At 34.7% G+C, this 18,657-nt stretch overlaps 2 protein-coding genes across 3 annotated transcripts; both read left to right on the plus strand.

The window, feature by feature from the left end:
* The first annotated feature begins 1,952 nt into the window (after window positions 1-1,952).
* LOC125673258 (multiple epidermal growth factor-like domains protein 11) lies at window positions 1,953-18,281 on the plus strand. 2 transcript variants are annotated; one of them, XM_056158375.1, is made up of 11 exons: window positions 1,953-2,058; window positions 5,249-5,479; window positions 6,405-6,644; window positions 13,774-13,911; window positions 14,036-14,176; window positions 15,102-15,239; window positions 15,579-15,713; window positions 15,796-15,933; window positions 17,001-17,144; window positions 17,601-17,721; window positions 17,829-18,281. In XM_056158375.1, the coding sequence occupies exons 1-11, from the start codon at window positions 2,001-2,003 to the stop codon at window positions 17,986-17,988; spliced, it is 1,644 nt and encodes a 547-aa protein (XP_056014350.1). In that variant the 5' UTR covers window positions 1,953-2,000; the 3' UTR covers window positions 17,989-18,281. The 2 variants fall into 2 exon arrangements, with proteins under 2 accessions (XP_056014350.1, XP_056014351.1); XM_056158376.1 differs by lacking the exon at window positions 15,102-15,239.
* On the plus strand, window positions 6,707-13,754 carry LOC130046332 (piggyBac transposable element-derived protein 4-like). Its single transcript, XM_056158377.1, has 4 exons — window positions 6,707-9,324; window positions 10,098-10,280; window positions 10,566-10,738; window positions 11,202-13,754. Exons 1-4 carry the CDS (start codon window positions 9,095-9,097, stop codon window positions 11,858-11,860), a joined length of 1,245 nt encoding a protein of 414 aa, XP_056014352.1. The 5' UTR covers window positions 6,707-9,094; the 3' UTR covers window positions 11,861-13,754.
* Window positions 18,282-18,657: the final 376 nt, after the last annotated feature.

Here is an 18,657-nt window from a genome sequence, read left to right on the forward strand (position 1 = left end):
ACAAATGCTCTCCCCTCGCGCCTGCGGGCCCTGGGCGACGGACGAGGGTGCACGTCGCCCACCCTGCTGTTTAAGTGCCTCCAATTTCAAGTATGCATGAAAAAAACAACAAAAAAACAAATATCAATTTTTTGTGGGGGACATTGTTCCAATGTCTGTGGCAAACTGGGGAGTGCGTTGGGGTAGTTGATAACTAATTATGCACCAAAACCGGCTCTCCTCCCACCTACTACTAAAGCAGGGGGCAGGTATTTCACGTGTACCCTCCAGATGACCATTAAACTAGGTCAAGGGTCAGTGAATTTTCATAGAAAATACTAATTTCTTGCATAACTTGCTAAAGTTTAATTCGTGGGCCTCTTAGCTAGTTCATAGCTGGGGCCATATCCACCTCCTACTCAGGGAGGGGATGCTACAGGCTGGTGCATGTTGCGACAACTGTAGGAGGGTCTACAAGCTTGCTCCGCACTTGCTAACTAAACCAGGTAGCACGCAGGAGACCGGTTAGATGCGCAGAGATCTCTACCTCCCTTAGGACGTGGGGACTCGTTCAGGTTCGGGCACCTATGTCCACATAGGGCCCCCTGTGTTGCCCCTACTTTGGTAGTCAAACTGGTACACTGGCCGCCTCCCCAGCTCCCCACAAAAAGTTTGCATGCGACCCTTTCCACCATATATGTAAATTTGCATCCTGCTTCTGATCCAATTAATAAATATTAAACTTGTATCGCTCTTGTCATTCCAGCTGCTAAGCAGCATTTGAGGGATTACAGGGCAGCCAGTTAAGCTTAGACACACCTACTGATCTATATTAGGTTAAGGTCACTATTCAATTCGGGCAGTAGGTCAGATGTCTTGTGGCTTGTTGTGCTGTATATTAAGTTTAATTTAGCACAATAGCTTCTCTAGGTAAATTTAACATACCCTAGGTCAGGTCATGGTCATGAAGCCAATTCTTTTATTAATCATATATACATAGTTGTTTTTTGTATATAAGGGCTGTGTGTACAGAATTTGTCAAACATTGGTCTGTTTATAATGCTTTTTTTCCTCTGACATATTTCTATGGCCCTACTTAACACAACTGCGGGTGTTGCACATGAAAACGTTGATTTTCAAAGTGCAAATACTACCCAAAGATTCTAGGTTCTTTACGGATACTGTTGCTCTGTTCAAAATCATGTTCCAGTTCAGTGTTTTATAACATATTACTGCTGCATATTGTGTTGGATTTATATATATCAATTAGCAATTACTTTGGAATTTACGGTAGTGTAAATTTAAGTAAAAGTCACGGAAACAAGTTTTCAAGGTGTCTGCTTCAAAACCTGTTCTACTGAATTAAGGAACTCAAGCAATGAAGTGGTAGATAATTCTGCTATTATTCACCTGGACTATGCAGTGTAGTGGGTCGTCATAAAAGCCAGGCTTTCAGTACTTTAAGTACTTTGATTTTTACCTATATACATTGCCGGATGCATAAGCTTCAACTATCATTATGTAATGATTCAAGTAGTGTTCCATACAAAGAATATGATGACATACTATAGCCAGAAAGTGCAAAATAGGCACAATTTCTTTTAACGCCATGGCCAAACAACATAACTGATATGAAACAGATGATATTACATTTTATAGAAAAACACACCTTGAAAGTTCCAGTGTTTTATTCGCATATATTTGCGCCTCTTGTCTTGAAAAGACCCATAGTACTAAAATTATTTTGGGAATTTTGCTGATGCAAGGACGAATAATCATCGAGTAATTGTATAACAAAGAAATGGGATGTTAAATCAGTAATACATCGGTTAAATATTGCAGTTCTTTTCATTGATTATGCATGTTATCTACAGGACGTATATGTAAATAAAAAGACTGTACATGTTTGTAAATAGGACACACATGGAATGCTATTACGAAATAAAGGACTTTAAAACATTTAACAACATAGCTTTACTTCCTGGTCGTTGGTTAATTTTGCTCTCGTTGATTTGTTGAATATGTGGTTTTGGACTGTTGCAGTATTACATGTATCACTAGGGATAAGTTTGTGTTACGGTAAGTTATTTGTTTCATCGTTTAATTTGTCAAATTGCTCCATTCCCTGCTATCTAATGCTGATGCACATACTTATTTTCGTTCGATATATTTGTGTTGATATATGCGCAGGTATAATGTCAAGTAACAATTGATGGTCATTCGATGCACATTCTGAAAAATCAAAGGACACTTAAAAGTAATGTAATGACAGAGGAACTTATGATTAACCTTCACATTTCAGTGTTATGATATTACAATAATTAGGCTTTATTTAGGATGATTTTTGTCATTTTTATTGGACGCGTTGAGATGTAAAATGTTATATGCAACAACTATATAATGTGTACATTCTTTTGAATTTCAGAAAAGTGAGTGTGAAAGTTTTTGTTTTTACTTCCAGTTTAATACAAGATGACAATTTATTCATATCGAAGAGATTTGAAATCGCACTAGAGTAGTTATTTGTTAGATTATATATACTAATGCTTAATTACATATTTTGTCTTAATTCTATGCTTAAAGATGATATCGTTAAGTAAAACAGGATGAATAAATATTGAGACATTTAATAGAAGATAAGATACAACACATTTCGATTGATTTACCGAAATAAATTGATAAATTATTTGTCGAAATGCGCATCGGGTGCATCAAAATGGGTATCGTATAAGTTTTGCATGGTACATGTGAGAACACAAAATATGGCTGGATTACGAAGATCCAGTGTCAAACATCATCTAATTATTAAATCATTTCACGCAGGTTTGTGTACAAACGTTATTTAATGCTTCAGTTTTTGACAAATTTAATATCCCAGCCAATGGGTCGAATGAATGTAAAACTTATACGGTATCAATTTTGATCCGCCATATGTGCAGATGGCTGATTATTATGACTGTAATATGATCTAGTTCGTCAATACAACCTATCATTGGATCAAATGCTGTCTGACGTGTTACATACCGATTGTTAAGCCGTTCTTGGTACACTGAATCTGACTGCGGATAACTCCGTTTACCTGAACAGGATATAGGGCTCACGGCGGGTGTGACCGGTCGACATGGGATGCTTACTCCTCCTAGGTACCTGATGTGCCCATGGGACTCTCCGTGTTTGCCCAACTATCTATTTTGTATTGCTTGTAGGAGTTATGAGATTGATCACTGTTCGTTATCTTCACCTTTCATTTAAAACAATCGTCCATGAATACAAAGTAACTAAACATTTGTAAACTACGGAATGCACTATCTGAATTCAAGTATGTGGCATCCATTTTAAAGTGTATGGATTGAAGAGGTGGCTCGGGAAAATTAGTAGTTGATCAAAATACGTGGCAAACATATTTGTTTAGCCCGATATTCAAATTCTTAAGTCTTAGTTCTGGTGGTGAGAGATCGCATTTAGTCAAAATTCAAGCGTTTATCAGAATTAAGGTCGGATTTCGTTCTCCTTTAATAGATATTGGTGTGTAAAGTTAAAAAAAATCGTCGATTTCTCAGAAACTTATGATGATAAAACAGTCCTGTGTATGGAATATCTATTTACAAAACTCAAAATCTGGATGGAATAAAACACGATTATACCTACATGAAATGTGAAGATAACGAACAGTGATTAACTCATAACTCCTATGAGCAATACAAAATAGAAAGTTGGGCAAACACGGAACCCTGGACACACAAGAGGTGAGATCAGGTGCCTAGGAGGAGTAATCATCTCCCGTCGACTGGTCATACAAGCCGTGAGCCCTATATCTTTATTAGGTAAACGAAGTTATCCCTAGTCAAAATCAGTGTGCCGAGAACGGTTAACAATTGGTATGAAACACGCCAGACAGCATTTGATACAATGATAGGCTGTAGTGGAAAACTAGATCGTTATAAAGACCACAGATATTGCGAAATGCTGACTTTAGAAGAGGCTGTTAAAACCCTTGCACCTTTAACCTGTTAGTCATATATCTAAATGTATACATGAAATAATCTCTGTACATGCATTGACATAAGGACGACTTTTTTATCGACAAAAGAAATTTTGTAAAAAAAACAACAAAAAAACCAAAACTTCTATTATTTATTATTTATGCCTTCTATATGATAAATCTAGAAGTTAAAACATGTTTCCCGCAGCTAGTTATTTTTCATCTCAACAAACAAGTAATTATTGTAGTTGTAAAATTGTCATTTATTAATGACAAGAAGATATCAAGATAAACAGTTAGGGAGATCCTACATTCTTATCAAATTGTACATAGACTTGGTTTAGGATCTCCCAAAATTACATGTTAAGATATAGTGTGAAAATTATAATCACTATGATGAAAAATAAGGTGGCAACAAACAATAGGCCACAACTATAGTCAAATGACAACGTGTAAAATATATACAGCAGGATGGTTGAAGGGGTGGCGGTGGGTATCTTTTCTTATGATTCGCTTAAAACAAGTCAAACGTATAACGATAATACAATATACTGATAACGTCACACAGTAATTTGGCTAATTTCTAGATGAGGGGGGAGTAGTGCCAAGCGAAACACCTTTTTTTGTTCGTTCGCTTCGAAAAATACATTCATGATATCATTATTGCTTTTATTACTTTGTTTTATCACACACACGGATATACTTGGTGACATCCATAGAGGTACAGTACACAATGACATCAACCAAGATGCACGGTGGCATCAACGGGGGGGGGGGGGGGGTCTTGAATGTGACTTAGCTCGCTCAGATCGAAGGTGCTGCCAATTTTAAATGTCCACTATGTATTGGACAAAAAGTTTCCACCGCGATGCGTGGAACACCCATCAACTTGTGTAATGCACTGTAACATTTAGTCGGAATCCTAAAAATGAATCGGGTGCAGTATCGGTTTAGAGAGTCCCTCCCCCTTGTGACCAGAAATGTAGATTAACAGCAAAAGTATAAGATTTGATATTAAAACTAGTGAATTGGGATAAGCAAATCTATTACTTGTTATTATATTGATTTTAGTATGCATACAATACATGTACAGGTAAAAATATATCCACAGATACAATCTTAAAAAAAACTAAACCATGCTTATTGCCCCATATAATAAAGTATGAAACCGCCACTGGAGTAAAACCCACTTCAAAATGGAAATTTCCTGTATGTAGTTGTGTTCACTGTAACGTATGGTTACCGTTTTGTTTTGGAATAAATTGCTATATGTTTTTCTTTATAAAGAACACCTTTCAAAGGATCGTACAGCTGCACAAAGTACAACATGGCCATGTAATGGTTGTACAACATACTCACCAAACAATGCAGTAGACGGAGATATCAGTACATGTATGAGGGCTAACGTTTTTGGCCCTACCACCCCGTACAAGACAGTATGGTGGTATGTAGACCTCGAGGACACAATGAGTATATTTAACATCAGAATACAGTTCAAGGATTATGGTCTGCAGTATGGTAATTATTTCTTTTATATTTCTGATCGCTCTGTGTACAGGATAAACGAATAACATGATGTAGCTACAAATTATAACTTTAGTAATCATTTTTTTTCTACTTGTGAAATCTGTGAAACTTGAACGAATTACGTTATGTATATGTAACTATGAAATAATTAAAAAAAAAGTATCTATTTGGATGCGTATGTCAGATGTACACATATTTACATGTATATACAAGAAACATTATTAAAGGAATAAGGGTTTGGGTTTTTATAGTAAGGAAATGTGTGTAGGATGTAGTAATTAGTTTGTCAACTAAGAAAACACATTACACACATAAACAGGAAGGGACGGGGCTATTATCATTTCTTTTTAAATTCCCGTTGTGTATTATTGTTTCTTAGACTTTCACTCATTTAAGTCGAGAGGTTTTTTTTGTTAGCGTATCTGAAGGAATAATTTGGCGCCCGTTTAATAGGAAAACGTGTTTGAAAATCGAGCAATGCATATGAATTTTTTGGCATGAAATCAAAATAGTAATAACGGTTGGATTAGTAGTTCTGTGATCGGTCCCAGTTTACCTCACCCCACCGCGAGATACATGTACAATTCTGCAATTAGGTTTCATGCAAAAATCAAACTTCGTATTCGATGCATTAATAGTTTATGGATGGAATTGCTGACCCTATACCTTATCAATATTATCCTAACTAACAACAATCTCAATTTGTATATCAAAGAATCTAAAAGATAGTTGATAGTCATTGAAGTTGTTTGTATGCTATCAAATAACCACGAAATGTTACAGGAAAGTCTTCAGTAAAGAAACAGATTTAGTATTTCCTGAGATTCTCAATAGATACATACTTATTCACATGCATTAATTGATCAATTTCAATTTTAGAGAGAACCCCGATTCGGTATCAATGTGTCTATTTCAGAAATGCGACAAAGAGGACGAATGGCAGGGTTTTCGCTGTATGTATCAAATACATCTAACATTGGAAGCGGTCATTTGTGTTACAAGGACGGATCAGATTTACCTCCCTTGGACTTCAGCACTACCTGTATCAGTCACGGGCGTTATGTTATATTTTACAACGAAAGACAACCAGGAGTACAGTATCCCGCTGGTTACGAATTGACGTCTGTTACAGAATTATGTGAAGTGACTGTTCTGGGTAATAACTGTACAATCATACATGTGCATCAACGTAAATCCGATATCTCTCATTTGAAATAATTGAAGTGTCTATTTTAAAAAAGTGATCGTTTTGGGTAATGTTTGCACTATCATCTGCTAATGTAGTTCTTATGCCTCTCATATGTTTGTGAAATAATGGAATCGTCTATTCTAAATATTTTATTTATGAAATTTAATTGTAAGCTGACATTCCTTAACCCCATCTCTACCGTACCGGTCAATTTGACCGGTGGCGCGTAAAAATAAGACTACGCAAAAGGAGTGCCCTTAAATCTTTGAAACTACGTCCATAAGATTATGATCTACATATCATATTTTTGGAAATTTTCTCTATTTTGTAACTATGTAAATTTTAATTGAGTAAATAAAGCCATTAAATCAATAAAAGCATTTAAAGTGAAAGATGGCTTCGTCTAAATATGACGCAACGCTTTGTCGCAAGGTCATTTTCCCCCTCGATACCATTTTTTTATTGTCCCTCTGAATGCAATATTTTTTATACGTTTGAAAATCATATATTCCCTGCCTTCAGTGTATATAAAAATTATTTATAATGCCCGGCAATGTAATAAGAAAATAGCAATTGTTTGTATATTGAAATAGGGAAAAGTAAATACAGCCTGTAAAAGTAGAGGGAATTTCCTTTTTGATGAGCCCTGATTCGTGTTATAATTCTCGGTAGTTTTTATACAACGATAAAATGAAATTGGGACATGCGATGCGGTTTTTATCAAAATTACTGACAAAATGACGTCGCTGAATCCGATCGACCCGCGTCGCACAATAAAGTAGTGTAAAATATGTGTATTGACCTCTATTGGTTACTTGCTTTTGATACACTAAATCAATATACACACATGTATGAAATAATTACCCTGGTATTCTCTGCTTTAAAAAAAACCCAATAAAACCATTATTGATACAAGTAGATCTATATATCAGAACTTTACACAAACCATTTGTAAGTTCATGAAACACATATTGAGAATGTATCGTTAGAGTACGTATAGATTGAAAAAAAAAATACATCAGATTTAGATATAAATATCATGTAACATTTTTCGGTATAGCTATATTTTTTTTCTGCCAAACAAAGAAAAAATTAACAAGTCCGACGCTTTTTTCCGTGATCCGGATCCGGGGTTTACTGAGTGTGCAGGAGTAACACGTGTTTCCGTTTGACTGAAAAACCCACAGCGAACGCTAAGATTTCAACGCTTTAACGCTTATATACAACCTTCACTATGGAAAACGACCTGATATCGTCAGATGAAGAAGATGCATTGGACCTCCTTTTGCAGGATACATTTGATGACGATCCAAGCGACTCTGCATTCACTATAAATGACATGTAAGTTGATGTAGTCACAGAGGACTAGGAAAAAGTGCGCGAAAAGGTGTTTGTGGTTTTGTCGTTTTATGGAAATTTACAATATGATGCCATAATTTGTCGTTTCGTGAAAGAAAGTATCTATATGTATGATACCTACACCAAGTATGCAACATACAACTCTTTATTAAGAACTGAACATATATGATTTAATGTGTTCAATTTGTCATGGCCCGGCATTCATGGGCGCTCGTGTGCTAATTTTCTATGTTGATCAAAATCCTTTCTTTCTATTTCCTCAAAAAAAAATTCAAACATGAATAATTAGGAAAAATCATATTGTGATGATAGAATTCATTATCATAATTTGAGTTATTTTTTTCATATTGTAGCAAAAACGAAATGCGGGAAGGGGGGGTCGATTTTCGAAAGGCTAATAGAAAAATCATGGTTCCCTTTTACACTGTATCTAAGTACATGCATTTTATACCTATGTAGTTAATCATATATGACAATAAATCACATGTTATCCATACCTGCTGGTGCTGGTGTGCCAGGTGTGCTGTTGGTATTAGAATGATCTAAGCATATCGTTGAAATGATTATGTCCTATGGACCCGAAGCCTTTACTGAGACATAGTTTGATTATTCAAAACCAGTGTGCTATGAGATGATGAGCAAGTGCCCCATCTTGCCTAGATGTCTCTAATTTTGACTAAATATATCTCCTATTTAGTCTTTTGTACTATTTTCTATCATTTTTTTATGAGGTGAAATTAATAAAATGACGCAAATTTTAATGGTTTTTGAAAAAAATTAACTTCTCCCAATAAAGTAATTCAAGAAATCAATAGATTTTGCCATTTATTTCTCCGGGAGTGGAAGAAATCATTGCTTCTTACATTGTTTAGTACATTTTTTTGAGCACAATACCACGATTTACCTTAATTTTGAAAATTTTAAGGGAGGGGGGCGCCTGTGTCCCCCTTAAAGTCGCCACTGGGCATCTCTATTTGTAAATGAATTGACCAATACTTCCAAGCGAAGCTATCCATTGCTTCCTTGAAGCGTACATTGCTTTAAAGCTTAGATCAGGAATGTTTAATTGTAATTATGTTTTCATCTTTAAAAGGGTATTGGAATCCCAGTCCTCAGTGGGAAGTTCCCAGTTATCTTCCGCTAGTGAAGATCCATTGACAAATCCAGACATGCATTGGAAGGATGCTAATGTAGACGACACAGGGGCACCGGATCCAAGAACTGTGGCTTTTCACCCGGAACGACAACCTGGCATTCAGATGGGACGACTCTTGAGGCTGAGTATAGGGTGAAACCCATTTTACCGTTTATTGTTGCATTACTAGATATCACATAAATGTACATGCGAAACATAGAAGATACAAAAACATATTATGTTCCCCAAACGGAGTTTGGGAACATATTGGTTTTACTCTGTTTCTTAGTATTATTATTCCTTCTTCTTGTGACTTTTTGTCTATGTGCCAAATATCTACAGATCGGTGTAATAAAAATTGCAAATGCACATGCGCATGTACGTGCATTGTCGTTTGAAGGTTCATTTCTTTGAATGACCATAACTTTCTTTGTTTTTCAACAGAATCTTTTGAAACTTAGGTTAAAAATTTATCTGGATGTGTTTAACTCAAATCTATAGTCAAAATTACTGTCCAGCACGTGCATGCACATGTGCTAAATTCTGACTGGTCGATTTTCAAATCGCCATAACTTTTTTATATTAAATGATGGAAACAATATGAAATTTATACTCTAAGTATATCGATCAAATACCTATTGAATAGCATCAACAAAAATAATGTGTATTACTTACGCGCACATGCATTGATTTTAGTCCTCGTAGTTTTGAGTTGCTGTTAATTTCTCATTTTTCATTGAACTGTTGTGAAATTTCTGTTGTAGTCATACATGTATATTTAGACTTGAAATACATCAACATGGTCAAATTACTCAACAGCAAGTGCTTGCATGTGCACATAATTTTTAGATGTTTATAACTGATTTGTTTTAGCATGAAATAGGGAATGATGGCTAATACTAATTTTAATTGGAATTTTCTTTTAGATATGGGGCCAGATTGTTCAGAGAACCAGTAGATTTTCTGAAGCTGTTTTTGACGGAAGCTTTGGTTTTTTCCATCTGTGTTGCCACCAACCATTATGCTGAGATGGCCATATCTAGAGGGGAAAGATTGTCGTATGCTTCCCAAGGAAGTTGGCAGCCTCTGACTGAAGAGGAACTGTATAGGTATTAATAGTTCTAAAGTACCAGTATTGTTACAATGATTTTCAAGTTGAAATGAATTATAATTTGCATTGCAATAAAATTACCCTCTACCACAATTAATCTGGCTATACATCTTACATATTCATATGGTGTGTACTGCAATTACCTCTGATAAAATTGTATCATAAGTTTATAAATGTAATCTTCAGAAAGAGTTGATTATAGGAAACATTTACACAGCCAATTGCGTATTCAATTATTTTCATGTTAAGTAAACTTACTTTTGATAACTACTTTTTGTTTCAGATTTTTGGGCATTGTCTTATATATGTCTGTCGTAAAGTTCCAGTCGATAGATAGGTATTGGTCAACACATGCCCTATATCGGAACAACCCAGTACCAGGAATTATGTCTAAAAATAGATTCCAGGCTATTTTGTCCTTCTTACAAGTAACTCCACCAGCTGATATCAACAAAGGTTTCTACTACTGTTTTTATTGCACATTTTATGAAATGTTCAGTTATAATATTTGCATGTGCGGAATTTATGTGAATAATTCGCTGTATAATGTATGATGAGATTCATGCATAAACTAAAAGGCAAATATATAAATCGGTAACATTTCTTTTCAAAAATGTATCGGCAAAAAAACTTTATATGGCATATAGTTTTTGGTCTGTCTGTTTGTCTATGCTAAAAGCCACAGCTTTTGAATGGGTAATAATTTTACATTTGTATGCATTTGGAAAGAACTTCCCGGTGTTACCAGATGTTTATACTTTGTGACTTTAACTTTGCTGATATTAAAAGGCATCGGTGTTTGTCAAATACATTTACGTTTATTGCATTTTATATTTAATATATTGTATATCATTTCTAATGATTTCTTGTACAGTAAAGCACGTATTACAATGCTATGTTTTATTTTTTATTTCATCAGCTGAGAAGTTAACACGCATACAGTCATTGGTTGATCATGTTTGTGAGAAATCGAAGGAATTATACCAGCCTTACAGGAAAATAGCGGTAGATGAGAGAATGGTCGCCTCTAAGCATAAGTTCTCGGGTATTCGTCAATTCATTAAAGACAAACCTGTTCGCTTTGGAATAAAACTTTGGGTTGTAGCATGTTATATGTCTGGCTATACATACAACTTTTTTGTCTATCTTGGTAAAAATAATACTATTTTTACAGATAAAACAAAGGGTATTGTATTTAATGTCACTATTACATTGTGTAAACCTCGTTTTGATCAAGGATATAGGTTGTTTACTGATTGTTTTTATACATCTATAGCTCTTAGCAAAGAATTACTTGCTAGGAAAATTTACCTTATTGGTGTACTGAAATCTAATAGCTTGTCTATACCTGATAAACTTAGAAATGTGAAAATGTGGGAAAGAGTAGCCACTAGAGGTGATTTTAGATGGCACAGAGTTGATGAATTTGTATTTGTGCAATGGAAAGATTGTAAGGTAGTTACGTTTATGTCGCCATTACACCATGGCTCAGCTACAACTGTTTGTGAACGCACTATGAAATCTAGATTAACTTGGAACAAAAAAGGACTTGTACAACCTGTAGTTGCTAATGATTAAAATAAATGTATGGGAGCTGTAGATCTTTCAAACCAGTTTACAAGTAAATATCCGTCTTATATTAGAACACAGTATCATTGGTGGAAAGTTATGTTTTTTCATTTGCTTGATATCATGGTTGTTAATTCTTATATTATTTTTGAAGAATTTAGAAAATTACGTGCCAATCAGTTTACAAATTGTTCTTCTGTATATGGACAACTTGAATTCCGAGAATCACTTGCCATGTCACTGATGGGTTTAAATGAAAAGTGTGCATCAAAAGAAAGTCCTATTGCATGTATACCTGACTTTTTAGATAAAAGGAAAGGCTGTACATTTTGTAATGCTGAGGCAATTTTTATGAATGAGAAGGTTCCAAGTTATAAGACATCTGTATTTTGTGTATCATGTCAAGTTCTTCTTTGTTTATCAAATGACAGAAATTGTTTTAAAAAATGGCACAGTAAAGAAGGGGAAGATGTTCGAAATTGTGCAAATTTGTCATGTAAAAAGAGAAAATTATGAATATACTGTGTTATCAATGCATTTTTTTCCCTGATGTCAGAGGTATCACAAGTGAATGTAATGCAATACACATAAAATGTGTGTAGTTCTTAAAATCTGGAATATTTTACTGCATGTACATTTTTGTTTCAATATGTTAAATGGCTTGTGTAATTAACCACCAGAGGTTTTAAAAGGTTGCATATAATAAACACATTCTTGTTAAACATGATGCAAGTGCAGTTAGATATAGTGATTCAAAGCAAGTACATGTACATGTACTTGAACATTCCTACGTGGAGAGGAAAAACGGGTAGTACTTTATGATAACATTTGTTACGGTGTTGTTGCTTAGCAACAAAATATATTTGATGTAAAAAAAAAAATCAAATTATTTTGAATGAAAAGTTAAAGATCTTTATTTTTGATGTTGCAGTATTCTATCTAGTGGAAGATATTCACAGAACATCATTGTTAAAAAACGATGTCAATGTACATTACGTACAACTTTTGAATTTATGACCTTTGACCTTAATTATATCCCAAGTGTTCATAATATTTGTTAACATCTTTTTAAAATCACTAAGATCTGCCTACATATTATATTTTCAAAATAATGTGGCATTTACTAATAATCATGATATGCAATTATGTTTAAATTGTGTCAAATGGCTGCAGAAAGGCAAATTTTGGTCAAAATTACACTGCTAGTGTTGTTACTTAGGAACCAAAAATATTTATATGTCAATAAAATTAAATAATTTGATTGTAATGTTGTAGTATTTTAAAAGGCACATCAGCTCATACATTTAGAATTTCCTATTTTTGGTTCTAATTTAGTGAGAGGGGTCATGATATATATATTTCTGGAAAAAAAATGTTTGAAAAATCTGCACTTATTTGACCTTTGACCCTGTAGACCTCTTTAAGGTCATGGAATATCCTGACATTTTTAGAAAATTGTTCTCCGTCCAATTATGAACAAAATTAAATATCATATGCCTACATCAAATGAAGGCACATATTGATTTAAATCGATTTAAAAGACACTGTCATCTTGTCTTTAAAAACCTCTAAAAAGTACCGGTAGAGAAAAGGTTAATATGAATGATTTAATATTTCAAAGGTTGAGTAAAAAAAAAATAACTGTCAATAAGGCAACTATAAGCATTGACAAAGTCATACCTACATGTAGTTTTGTTTCCATAAATTATTTACTTGCTGAACATTCCTTCGGAAATTGTTATCGCATATCAAGACGTTACTAGATGTAGGTTACATGCCATAAATGTTGATCACTGCTTCGAGAAAGTCATTAGTAGCTGTATGCACCTACAGAACGACGGTTAATCTACATGTATATGATATAATCTTATCTATGCCAATTTATAGTTTGTGAGATCCGTCTGTTTTATCATATTTACAAGGTTGTCAAACGCCTGGCCGCTATGGACAAGAATGTGATTTGGTTTGTTCATATAACTGTCAGGAACAACAATGTCATATTGTTAATGGAACCTGTCTTGGTTGTACTGCTGGCTGGATAGGGAATTTCTGTAACAAAAGTATGGTTAGATATTTTAGATATATTATTATGTTCGCCCATGCTTGTCATCTTCCTTTCTAATACAATAAGACAACTCAACAGTTCTGCTAACAGATATACAGTTTTTCTCCAAAAAAAAACAGATTGTCCCGATGGATATTACGGCATGAAATGTAGATCTGGGTGTCTGGGACATTGCAGGGATGGCGTCTCATGTAATCACACAAGTGGAGAATGTAACAATGGATGTGGAAATGGATGGCAAGGAGTATACTGTGATCAAGGTATGGACTCTCTTTTACATGTTTATCTTTTTCAAAGTATTTATATCAAATGGTGAATAAATTAGTCGATGTATAGGTCTGTTATGTCATTGAATTGATCAATTAATCCTACGTACATTGTAATAGTTGCTATACATACAATATGTAGATCACAAATTGACCACGTCGAAATCTAGGTTAGAATAGGTCCGTAGTACACATTACCTGTCATAACAGGCGACTAAATGAGCCAGTCCTTCGGTTGAGATCACAAAGACCAAGGTACGTGTTACGACATATGTGGCACGAAAAAATACCCCCTAGCCCACAAGCAGTAAGCGCTGAGCGTACGCCTAGATTTTACATCCCTTCATCGACAATGGTGAGTGGAATAATTTCGGAAGAATATTAAACAATACACAATCAATCAACCATGCCATAACTTTGCAATACGATATGTTATCAGGATGACATTACTACTGTATAATGTTTCAAGACGGTAAAGTTAGATATACAATCAATCAACGATCCACAACCCAGCGCCACATATCCTCGGTACTTATCGATTTTTAATCTTAACATCAAGTTTGTATTCTTCTTGAGATTTATTAGAATCACGGCACACTGATTTTGACAACGGATGTTTCCGTTTAGCTGATCAAGGTACAGGGCTCAGGGTGGTTTGACCGATCGACAAGGGATGCTTACTCCTCTTAGGAAACTGACCCAACGTCTAGTGTGTCCAGGAATCCGTGTATGCCCAGTTTTATTTTTTACATTGCTTATAGGAGTTATGAGATCGATTGTGGTTCATTATCTACACCTTTCATTGATCACTGCTCCTTTTTTCATCAAAACTGATAGTAAAACTACAGAATTTGAATTCCAATTTGCTTACACTGTTTTAATCATTTGTATATTGTCGAACGGTTTGCGTTTTTATTAGAGTGTGACGCCGAAAGATATGGTCCTAATTGTGCATATGTATGTAGTGGCAACTGTCTGAATAACATGTCATGCGATAAGACAAATGGAACTTGTCAGAGTTGTAAACCTGGATATACAGGAAGTTTTTGCAACAATGGTGAGTGATCAATGCATTCAAAACGGATGATAATGTAGACTACTTCGAAATTGAATAAAGTTTCGTTGTTGTATAAGCAATTTCATAAATATCCTTCTTCGGTTTACTTTACTAGACATTTTTCTTTGACTTCCGTGTTGTCATAGAGATGTGAATTTCAATGGTAGAATCATAGGACTTTTTAAAAAAATAATCTCATTTTTCTCTTATGTTATCACTTACGGAATTAGAAATAGTACATTTCTTGCTTTGTATTCTTATGCAGAATTTAGGCAACAGAAGATTAGAATTAATTTTTGTGTCAGTATCAATGCCAAGTTAAGATTATTTTATTTTTAGCTTGCAATACTGGATTTTATGGACCAAGCTGTACATACAACTGCTCCAATTGTGTAGATGATACCTGTAACCGTTTCAAGCAAGATTGCATTAATGGATGTTCTGAAGGATACATTGGAAAAGGATGTGCTCTATGTATATCAATTCGGTTTTCAAATTTGCATCCTACTATACATGCATGATATTTATATAACAGCCTCCTTTTTATCTTTTCAAGCGTGTACATCTGGGTGGTTCGGATTGAACTGTTCAGAGAAATGCAGTGAAAATTGCATTGACCAGTTATGTGACAACAAATATGGTAATTGTACTCGTGGATGTTTGACAGGGTGGATGGGGCATAACTGCACTAAAGGTAAAAACGATCCCAACCTTTCAAATGGGTATGCTGTATTCAAAATGCTCATCAAAATCTACATGTATAATGCGTAATGATTAGATTGTTGTGATGAGTTTTACCGACAAGTGTGTTTACCGATTGAAATGAAATTTGAATATAACGAACAATGATCATTCTAGTAATTCATTTAAGGAACACAATATATAGAGTTGGACAGACACGGACCTCTGGATACACCATATGTAGTATTTTACATCCACCCTAATAAATACAGCCAATGAAAGCCAATTTCTAAGTTTAAAAGTGGTTATTTTTTTCATTGGCTTTCTTTTCATTTCAGTAGCATGCTGTGCGAAATTCATACATCATTATAAATAGGTGATATATTTTCTTAAAACATCCTATTGTTCATTGCATTGTACAGTGCAATGAATTTATATGAAGAACATTGCAATGCTGCTATACATCATCAGCGCCAAAAACCCCAGCATTTATACTGCTTTCCAGCACAATGCGTTTTATGTATTCTATTGAAATATGTGTACTTATTTGCCTTCTATCCGGGTTACAATAGTTCCTCAGCACCCCTTGTTTGTCGTAAGAGGCAACCAAATAGACTGGTCCTTTGGGTGAGACTTTGAAAACCAAGAGCCAAATTACAGTAGGTGGGGTCCAAAAAATGCCCCCCCCCCCCGCCCAAGCGCTGTCGTAAACGCCGATCTTGAGCTTAAAATTTACAACCCTTCATCGGCAATGATGACGTTTTCATATGAAGGAAAAATTCTTTAGAGGGACGTTAAACAATAACAAATCAATCAATCTATGTAAAATTCTAATTTTGGGGAATACCAACCACTATCAAATTTCTGATAAGATAATGTCAAACAATAATATTTTTAGCCTTTGGATTAATAAAGAATTTTGTACAGGATCATTACTACTTAGATATCACAAATGCTTCATCTAAAATGTTTGCTTGGAGATGCTTTTTATTATGAAAACTCAGTTTCCCATATTGAGACTCGACTCAGGATAGCTTGTGTTTTGAGGGTTGTTTATTTTACACTGTGCGTATGTTTCAGAATGTCCTGTAGGATTATTTGGAAGAAACTGTGAACAATGGTGTAGTCGACACTGCGCATTTAATGACACCTGTGATAGCAGGAATGGTAGCTGTCTTAGAGGATGTCAACACCCATTTGAGGGTTCAAATTGTGATTTCAAAGGTATATGTCGCTTCTCTCTCGTTCTCATTCTATACTTAATGATGAACAAACAATGCAATATAATATTACTGGTTAGTATCTCTGATTTTCCTTGAATTCATTTATCCTATCATAAGGACATTTACATCTTAATTATTTGGTCTTCCTTGGGGAGTTTTTTCTTGTAATTATTATATATCACTTCATGACATTAACTTACTCGAGCCATATCAAAACATTCCGCTTGATGTATATTAGAGTGGTGAGCAATAATTAAGTACACTCTCTCTCTCTCTCTCTCTCTCTCTCTCTCTCTCCTCTCTCTCTCTCTCTCTCTCTCTCTCTCTCTCTCTCTCTCTCTCTCTCTCTCTCCATTTCTTTCATACGACCATGAACTCATAAAACCCATCAACCGAAACAGCAACAACTCATGCTTTTCATTCATTCCAAGCTTTTGATATTATTTCTATTTTATAGTCCTGTTACTGAAGACAAACCCGATTTCCTCAGACAATGGTATCCAATATGCTTACATAGCTGTAATTGTTGCATTGATAACACTCAACATATCTACGTGTGGTGTATTTATATTCCAAAGGTATTGTCAACACATTATGCTACTTTGTACGTGATATGATATTGCAATGCATTACGTTTACAGGTGTACACGATTCTGCTTAAGATACATATCTATACATTTTGTAGGAGGCGATGCATGCAGAAAGAAGAAAAAACACCCTCTCTTTACACCACTTGCCCTATTCAGCAAACGATAACGACTGACGAAACGAACACATACCTTGAACTGCATGCAACAACGAATGATAACTCCTACCAAAATCTTTCATTTGTGTCTTCTACCTAAGTCATCGTTTGACAATGCCGCATGAAGAAAGCGTGGTAGAAATGGGATAAAAACAAATAAGTATAAAACAGTTATTCTAATTACATGTCCTTCCTTCTGATATGCAGATGTATAATGATTTAAGTATATGATGTGCATATTAAGTTATGCGAAAAGACAGATAAGCAGTTGCATAGAAATACTAGTTTCGCGATAATATTCGAACATTATATTCATTTTACGAGATGCTACTCGAATATGAACTTTGTATGTGGATATTCAGTAACCTTAAGTATATTAAAAAAGAAAGTAACTGATGTAGATTAGATATTTAATGCAATTAAGTTACATTTCTAACATTCACGTTCGGGTCAATTAGATCAACATATTACTTTCAGGGATACTTCTTAGTTTAACCACAGGTGCTTGTGGACAGGACTTCCGGTACCCCCCTTCTTGCATTTTTAAATGTTCAATTCCTTGGGTATTTCGGACGTATTTTTGATAAAATATGTAACTTCCGAGTTTATATATTTCAATGGAATACACAATTCTCGCATAGAAACCGTTTTTAAAAATGTCATATCACCGATCATAATATATGTTCATATATTTTGGTCGGTGATATGACATTTTTAAAAACGGTTTCTATGCGAGATTTGTGTATTCCATTGAAATATATAAATTCTT

Source organism: Ostrea edulis, chromosome 3 (assembly GCF_947568905.1).
Source record: "Ostrea edulis chromosome 3, xbOstEdul1.1, whole genome shotgun sequence".
In the NCBI taxonomy this organism is placed as follows: domain Eukaryota; kingdom Metazoa; phylum Mollusca; class Bivalvia; order Ostreida; family Ostreidae; genus Ostrea; species Ostrea edulis.

Coding starts and splice junctions, on each gene's coding strand:
- LOC130046332 (XM_056158377.1), top strand. CDS start 9,095: ATGTTTAATTGTAATTATGTTTTCATCTTTAAAAGGGTATTGGAATCC. Junction 9,325..10,097: donor CTCTTGAGGCTGAGTATAGG/GTGAAACCCATT, acceptor ATTTTCTTTTAG/ATATGGGGCCAGATTGTTCA. Junction 10,281..10,565: donor ACTGAAGAGGAACTGTATAG/GTATTAATAGTT, acceptor TTTTTGTTTCAG/ATTTTTGGGCATTGTCTTAT.
- LOC125673258 (XM_056158375.1), top strand. CDS start 2,001: ATGTGGTTTTGGACTGTTGCAGTATTACATGTATCACTAGGGATAAGT. Junction 5,480..6,404: donor GGATTATGGTCTGCAGTATG/GTAATTATTTCT, acceptor TGTCTATTTCAG/AAATGCGACAAAGAGGACGA. Junction 15,240..15,578: donor AGGAAGTTTTTGCAACAATG/GTGAGTGATCAA, acceptor TTTTATTTTTAG/CTTGCAATACTGGATTTTAT.